General features: G+C 34.0%; 1 protein-coding gene across 13 annotated transcripts in view; it reads left to right on the top strand.

Moving 5' to 3' along the window:
* Positions 1 to 8,102, top strand: part of ATXN2 (ataxin 2) — an 81,694-nt gene that overhangs the window by 64,889 nt on the left and 8,703 nt on the right. For 11 of the 13 annotated variants that reach the window (XM_019641609.1, XM_019641607.1, XM_019641605.1 and 8 more), the window contains 3 exons: positions 1,266 to 1,450; positions 1,900 to 2,032; positions 5,465 to 5,518. In XM_019641609.1, coding sequence (XP_019497154.1) covers positions 1,266 to 1,450; positions 1,900 to 2,032; positions 5,465 to 5,518 — 372 coding nt within the window. The remainder of the gene's footprint in view (positions 1 to 1,265; positions 1,451 to 1,899; positions 2,033 to 5,464; positions 5,519 to 8,102) is intronic. The other 2 variants (XM_019641612.1, XM_019641608.1) reach the window with 1 other exon arrangement.

The following is an 8,102-nucleotide window of genomic DNA, read 5'->3' as shown; positions in this document are numbered from 1 at the left end:
AAAAAAACAAGTAACTTTTTGAATTTTTTTTAATATGTGACAGTCATGATCAAGTATCAAAACAAATAGTGATGGTGAATAAGTTAAACTCAGTGAGCTTAATTAGATAAACTTTCATCTGATAAAAATGATATTTGATTTTGGGGTGGCTTTTCTTTACCAAAAGGAAATGTTTTTTCAATATGGGGAATCGTGAATAAATTCAGTAAAATATTACTTACTAGTTTCTCCTGTTTTCAAGTTTACTTTTCTAAATGTAGAACAGTATATAACTGGCTCACTTAAATTTCAGCAAGTTATTCCATTTTTAGCAAAAAATTTCAAATATTTAAAATAGAAACCAAATTCTGTCTCTAAATTAGTGGTTACTTGTATAAATAATTCCGATGATTTTATAAACATACTAAGTTATGCCTTCTCTGTGTCTCATACCTTGTTGTAAGTAGTGGCTCGTGATTCCTTACCTTAGCGCCTTGGTTAACTTTGCATTATAAACCTATCACAGAAAACAGCCAGTGCTGTAGTCAACATGTGAGCAGGAGGTACACAGAGCTTGCAGCTAGCCAGCTCTTTTAGGGGGAACTGGGAAAGACATGGAGATGACAGTTGAGCGATAATCTTAACTAGAGCTTTAACAGGGGGAGGACCATAGACAGAATTCTGTGTGGAATAATAAAAGACAAAGTAATTTTTTAAAAGAGCTGTTATTTGGAACCCCAGCAACGTGATAGTGTGTGGTGCTGTGTTTGAGAAAGAGCAGCAAGTTGTGGAAGAATTTAGTGGTAGGAAAATAGAAAGATGGAGTTAAGATTAGTGTTCGGTCTATTTTGACAGTCTTGTTGTACGTTTATTTTTCTTTGAATAAACCCAGTGCCCTTCTCTAGCATGTGGCATCATTATTGGGTGTATAAAACACGGGTTATCTGAAAAGTAGTATGAAGGAAATGTTTCATAGTGCTGTAAGAGCCTACCTATTACAGGGACTTCATCATGCAGGATCATCACGAAGGATCTCTGAGGACGGTGCTTTCAAGCTGACACCTGTAAGATGAGTCAGAATTATCAAAGCTGGGAGTGGGGAATCGGTGTTTGAGGCTGAGGAACAGCACGTGTGATAGGACACATCCCAGAACAGCTGACGTGCAGGTGGAGACAGTGCAACATGGCGGTGGGGAGGCAAGCAGGAGGGTCAGACCACGCCCGCCCTTGTGTATTTTGTGCCCCGGAGATGCTGTCTTCTAATACTTGGTCTTCTTTTTCTGCAGTACCAAATATACCCCAACAGCGGCAAGACCAGCATCATCAGAGTACCATGATGCACCCGGCCTCAGCAGCAGGCCCCCCAATTGTGGCCACCCCACCAGCCTATTCCACACAATACGTTGCCTACAGTCCTCAGCAGTTTCCAAATCAGCCTCTCGTTCAGCACGTGCCACATTATCAGTCTCAGGTAAGGCCGATGGGACCTAACTCTTAATTTTTGTTCCATTTAAATAACTGTTCATTTTAACTTCTAATATTGTAAAGGGGTTTTCCTTTATATCTTGTGCTTTGTGGTAAGCTGTGGGAGATAGCTAAGGATTTGGGGGGCTTTTAAGTATACAGAGGGTGCCAAAAAAAAGTATGCCTGTTTTAAGAAAGGAAAAAGGCTGTATTGTAATACTCAATATATACCAATAACAAAAGATGAATACAAGTCATGTGTGTTCCATTTTTTTGGCACCCCTGGTATTTTAGAAGGTTGTGAAATATTTCAAAGGAAATAGCCAAGAAAAGTTTTAGAATTTTCAGAGTTGTTTTTGGAAATCTGGAAACCGTGGAGTTAAGACATCTAACTAAAATCTTCTTGCGTCTATTTGATATTTTAATGTTTTTCCTTTATTTTTTGTTTGAACACAGCATCCTCATGTCTATAGTCCTGTAATACAGGGTAATGCTAGAATGATGGCACCACCAGCACATGCCCAGCCTGGTTTAGTATCTTCTTCAGCAACTCAGTACGGGGCTCATGAGCAGACGCATGCAATGTATGGTAGGAAGCACTTTGTTTGTCTTTTTCAGTGTGTGTGACTATTCTTAATATGTTTAAAGCTCTGAAAAGATACTCTGTTTAAGAATAATTTGGGCTTTTATGACATTAAGGATCAAGAATCTAAAGAAAAGACAAATCCATTTCTATCTCTGATCTGCTTTAAGTCTTGCCAAATCATTTTTACTTCCGTATCTGAAATTCCTCTGTCTTCAAATGTCTCCTTTACCTAAAATGTGACAAAGTGTGTAGCGGAAAGCATCTATTGTGGAGAAAGGTATCTTTCTCCTCTTCCTTATCCATATCATCATTTGGTATGCTCTGTGTCCTGCGTAGGGCATGCAGGAAAGTTTTGCCATAATAAACGCACTCTCCAGCAAGAAAACATTCTGCTTCACCTCTTACTCTGGGGGGTCACTGGCATTACATGTTTTTATTGCTGTTTGTTACAATGCTATTGTTTCTGCATCATGCTATATTTTAAGTGGTCAAAATTGTGTAATGTTAGATTTGCTTTAGATACTCACTTTAAGTATAACTAGTATAAACAATGGTAAAAAAATGAGAAGTAGTCTATATAAAATTAAATATATATAAGAATAATTAATAATAAGCAAAAATTACCATGTCAGTTTTGTAGCCTGAGAACTTTGTACAGGTCACTTTAGTAGCTGTCTAAAGTTCTAAAATAATATGATTTTCAATGTTTATAATTTAAAACAAGATTTCCACTTATATCTTGTGTAATATAACATTAATGGGTTGTTCATATTATGTTTTTAAAATGCACCATTGGTACCAGTTTCATTAAGATGTAAGTTTTGTTTTAAACTTTTCTGAGAACTCCTGTACCATCATTTAGGTTTTCCCATTGGCGTTTCAGTTGTTTTGGAGTGGGAAGAGAGATTTAAGTTTATTCATACAATTGAAAATTGTACCACTATGAATGAAATTAGTCATGTGTAACTACTGAGACTTTCCATCTTTTAAACCTCTTTAAACTTTTGAATGACTAAGAATGTAAAAAACTTATTTTTTTAACTTTAGATAACAGTTTATAACATTTTGTAGGTTAATAGGAATAAGACTCAAGCAACAATAGTCCTCCTTCTTGTCACCCGTAACCCACCGCTTATGCTTTCTTCCTGGAGGCCTGCTCCTGATCACTAATTTTACATGATTAAGGACATTATTTTTATAAAGTATTTAAGTCTTAATTTTCTATATCACCACTTAAAACTTTGTATTGTGGACTATGCCCTTTAAATAAAAACGATATAACTGCTACATTTGGAAAACATTTATTTCAAAAAACCCATCCGTAATTTAATTGAAAAATATAGTGACAGACTGATACAGCTTATGGTTTTGGTTAGATCATAACCTTGTCTTTAGTTGTCTTAACCAGGACTAAGTATGTATGAAAAGGCACCATTGACTCCTCACACTGGCTTTTAGGCAATTTGTATACATTTCAACAATTTCCCAGTTTGCTAAAAGCTTAGGTGAAAAGTTCATTATGATTGTTTATATATTTCTGGCAAATACATCATGATTTAACAAGTGGAAAAAAACATTTCTTCCCTCCCATTTTCTGGCATACTTCTCTTGGAATAAGATCTGAAGCTTGTGAGCTAAAATTTCCATTGCCTTTAGACAATAGCCATTTGTGTACCCATGCTTTTGAGACATTGTAGTAATACTGTGATGTTGAGTAGAATATTTCTTCACAATGGCAGCATCTGGCTCTGTCTTTTGGATGGGTGTTCATTGGTTTGAAACAGCCTGTACAATAAATACTGTTATTTGAGGCATTAGTGGTTTTTATAACTACCATCCCAGAACATTTCCATTTGAAAAACAGTTGGCCTTGGACCCTGAAGTCCATTTAAGTATGAGTAAATAGGATATATTGCAAACAAAACAAAACACTAGACCTACTGTCCAGTGAAACCTGGAATGATCTAGTCATCAGAGACGATTCTTTAATGCCAGGAGAAAGCTCTCAACCTGATATGAAGTACTCTCTTGTAATTTACACAGGTTGTACTTAATTGATGTCTGTTGATGAGGACAGGGGAGGGGCAAGGCTGTGGTCTTGGTATACGTACATTATTTTAAACTAAGAACTGGTGCATAGAAATGCTAATTGTATGCTCATCTCCTTTGACAATTTATATTTTGTATTCCCAAATGAACCAAATAGTTTGAGTATGAGTTATTTTTAAGCTACATCCTATCTAGATTTTTTAAAACTTTTCATGCAAACTAAGGGGCATGCACCCAAATGCTAGTGACAATTATGTCACCTTATTGTCATTCATTAGTTGGTGTGGTCATAGCAAAGGCTTTGAGAAGAGAAAGGACCACTAATGACTGCCAAATGAGAAACTGATTATTGTTTTTAAATTTTTGGTATATTTACTATAAATATGCTAACAGATTACCGAAGAGTTAAATTAGTAGGAGTTATATATACATTCTAAGTAATTGACCTTGTTCTCTTTCTAGCTGTTTTAGAAAGGACTTTAATCACAAATTTCCTCAATTTATCTTAACCTAACATTCATCATTGCCTCTGCCCCCTCCTTTCTAAGAAGTTACTTTTTGTTTCCTTAGCACCTATTCTTCTAATTCATCTACTTTGTTTTATGGCAGTGGCGTTTTCCCTTTCAGAAATAGTAATAATGAAACTTTCTCTACTACCTAAAGTCATCAGGAAGAGTTAGAACCAGAATCCTTTTTTGGTTTGTTTTTGGTAGTTTAATGCAGATAAATTAGAAAATACAGAAGGCAAAAAGATTAAAATGCAGCTGTTTTGTCTCCACCTGAGAACATCTGTTAAAATTTTGGTGCATATCCTTCCAAGTGTATTTGAAAGTGCGCGCGTGCACACACACACACACTCTCACACATTCTCTCACACACTCTCACACTCACACACCTTTACGTAGGCATTTTAATGAAATCACACCCTTGTTTAATATTACTATTGTTATGTTTCTAAATTTTTGGATCCACTACCAGATGCCTAGTAAACATCTTACAGAATAATGACATTTCTACTAATAATATTTGCTGGATTGTTTGAGTCTTTTGAATTGAACTTGGTAAATACTGTTTTGTTTGGGTACATCATTTATATGAAGGTTGTTCAATGGAATGCCATGTTGGTCTTTTTATTAGATAATAATTTTATTCCTTTCGTTTAAGCAAGTCAGCATGCAGAACTTGACACTCCAGTACAGAAGAAAAGTGTCTTTTGGTTCAGTCCTATTTTATTTAATTTTGTAGCAATGTTTTAAAGTACTTGTCATCTCTTAAAATAAGAATGCATGAATACAAAAAAAATTACTAAATATATCAACCTTTCCAGAAAATTAGAAAAATGCACACCTCAAAAGGCTAATTTACCTTTCTATTTCCCAAATTCAGCATGTCCCAAATTACCATACAACAAGGAGACAAGCCCTTCTTTCTACTTTGCCAGTGAGTTGGGTTTTTTATACTAATTTTAATTGAACAGTAAAACACTTTTTAAAGAATACATGTTAAGGGAGTAGACTTGTTGAGCAATATTTTCCTTGTGCCAGACAAAATCATTAAAAATATGTATATATTAATAATTAATTAATTACTCAGTTTTAAAAAGAGGAAATATAGCCCAGCTTAAGAAAGCTGGAGGTAAAAAATTGAGTTCTTTCAGAAATTAATTTTTGCATACCAAGCAAACGTGACTGTTTTGGAAATGTCTTAATATTTTTCTTGTTCACAGACCTTTTTTTTTTTTTTTTTTTTTTTTTTTTTTTTTTAACCAAGCCACAAGTTTAGTATTAAAAATTTTTAATGTTAGTTTTTTTTATTATCCTGGTAAGAAATTTATTCTTATAAGGATTTTAAATTGAATAGGGTTAAAAAACTAGGCAAGAAACATTTCTGTCTTTGCATCACTGAAGGTTTAAAATATTCAAGTAGCAGACACTTGGGATGTCTTGAGCTTAAGCAGGAAAAGCATGACCTACCAGACATTATCTTTGGCAGCACTGGGCCCCTGTCACCACCAGTGAAAAGGTAAATGATTGCTCCTAAATGGAGAAAGTCTGGGCAGAGCATTCTTTTGGAAATGGACTTGTAAGGTGTGTTTTCTCTATTTGTAGGAAAAATTTTAAATAAAGCTAGTCATGGAATTTTGGTATTTGAATAGGAAAGGGTACTAACTTGCAGAAATCCTTTAGAATTTCATGCCAATAATGTGTCACTTCATGTGAAATACTGTATTCTAGTAGATATTAAGGATTAAAATTTGATTTTAGAAACTAAATTGTGAGTTACTTTAAAATGACTCAATGTTTACTAAATGCCAGATTTTAAAAAGCATTTAGAAAACATCTTGACTTAAATTTTCATTAATTGTGCCATGACTTGGTATCCAAAAATAAGTGTATACATTTTATTTATTTGGTGCTAGGAAATGTTAACAAATTTAATCCTTTAATAGATGCTCTTTAAAAAGGAGTCTTGCTGTGTGTGTATGTATATGTATATATGGACATATATACATATATATATACAATTAAAGGGAAACTTTGTATGTGATATAGTATGTAAAAGACAGTGTCAGTAATTTTATCATGTACTCAATTTGAGGTCTCAAATGTAGTTATCCTCACCATCTTACTGTCTCTGTTAGTAGTTTTGGAGTTCATTTCTTGGTAAGTAGCTAAGAGGTCCTTAATCATCACACCTAAGCATTAACTGCCTTAGCACAGCTTCCTTTAAAAAGAAGTGTCAGCACTTTTTAAAAGAAACTAACAATGGGGCTGCTGTTTGTAATTTAATTTGCTGCTTTGAGCCCTTCTCTCCCCTTTCTAAGCCATTTTGTCATGGTTTGGTCTAGTTGCCTTTTTACTCCCCTTGTGAAGAGTTTTCAATTTTCCTTCACTTCCTTTTTTTCTGAATTTAACATCAAATTTAAAAGTCGGAAGATTTTGTTTTGTTTCATTTTTTTAAGTTTTGCAGTGCTGGTGATCTCTTATGACTTGTGCATCCAAGGTCAAAATGAAAAAAACCTAGTTGTACAAATTAAACACACAGCTTTATGGACTGAATTGGTTTCAGTAAGATCATGGCTTAGGAAACTATTTTTGGAATGTGGTTAGTGTTAGGAGGATTTGAAAAATCACATGTTGAGTTTTAAACATTTATATCAAGGAACACAATGAGTAGTAAACTTCTGGACCAGATCTGGCCCAAGAAAGTGATACTTCTTTCATTTGCTTGACCTAATTCAGGTTTCATGAAGGCATTATAAATAGAAGTTTAACTGATGAATACCTGGATCAAAATTTTTAAGAAAATTCACTTTACTTTTAACCTGTCTGAAATCTTTAGCTAAACTAATGAGCATGTGTAAGAAAAGCAGTTAAATGATACACTTAGTAAAGCTCAGAACTTATCGCCATTTACTCTCCCCTTTTTCCCTGATTCTGATATATTTTTACCTCATTTACTCTATATTGGTTCCTTACTCTTGTCTCTCTCTTTCCTTCAAACTTCCCCCCCCTTCAGCCTTTTAATTTTCTTTCTGTGCTACCTTTTTTTCTTTTTTTTTAATCTCATTCTTCTGGCCTTTCAAGGAACCAGATTATATTTTTGTTGTTATTAGTATTGAATTAAAGCATCAGTTTTCACATTTTTCCTACTTAGCCACTCAATTTTCATATTTGCAGAGGAAAAAGGGTTCCTTGGATAAGGTACTTAACTTGCTTTACATCTTTTGAGCAAGAAGATGGACAAAGGAAAATGTTTCTAAATAAACCTTAAATTTTATTTGCAGCTTATGATGTATATATTACATCTGTTTGATTTTTCTTATAATACATTGTAGTTTACTGGTGTTTAGGGAGGGTGGGTTTTTTAAACAAAAGCCTATGTGGATGTACTCAGCTTGGATTACTTGTAGTATTTGTGCTGTGAATGCAAATAAGGTAATAGATTAGAATTCTCTATAGGCTTTAAATATTGGTAAACTATCACAAAGATGCCCTTTAAAAATGCATAGTAAAGAATATTT

The sequence above is a fragment of the Hipposideros armiger genome, unplaced genomic scaffold (genome assembly GCF_001890085.2).
Source record: "Hipposideros armiger isolate ML-2016 unplaced genomic scaffold, ASM189008v1 scaffold_62, whole genome shotgun sequence".
NCBI lineage: Eukaryota > Metazoa > Chordata > Mammalia > Chiroptera > Hipposideridae > Hipposideros > Hipposideros armiger.
Note: the sequence above shows the minus strand (reverse complement) of the source record. Positions and strands in the feature narration are given on the sequence as shown.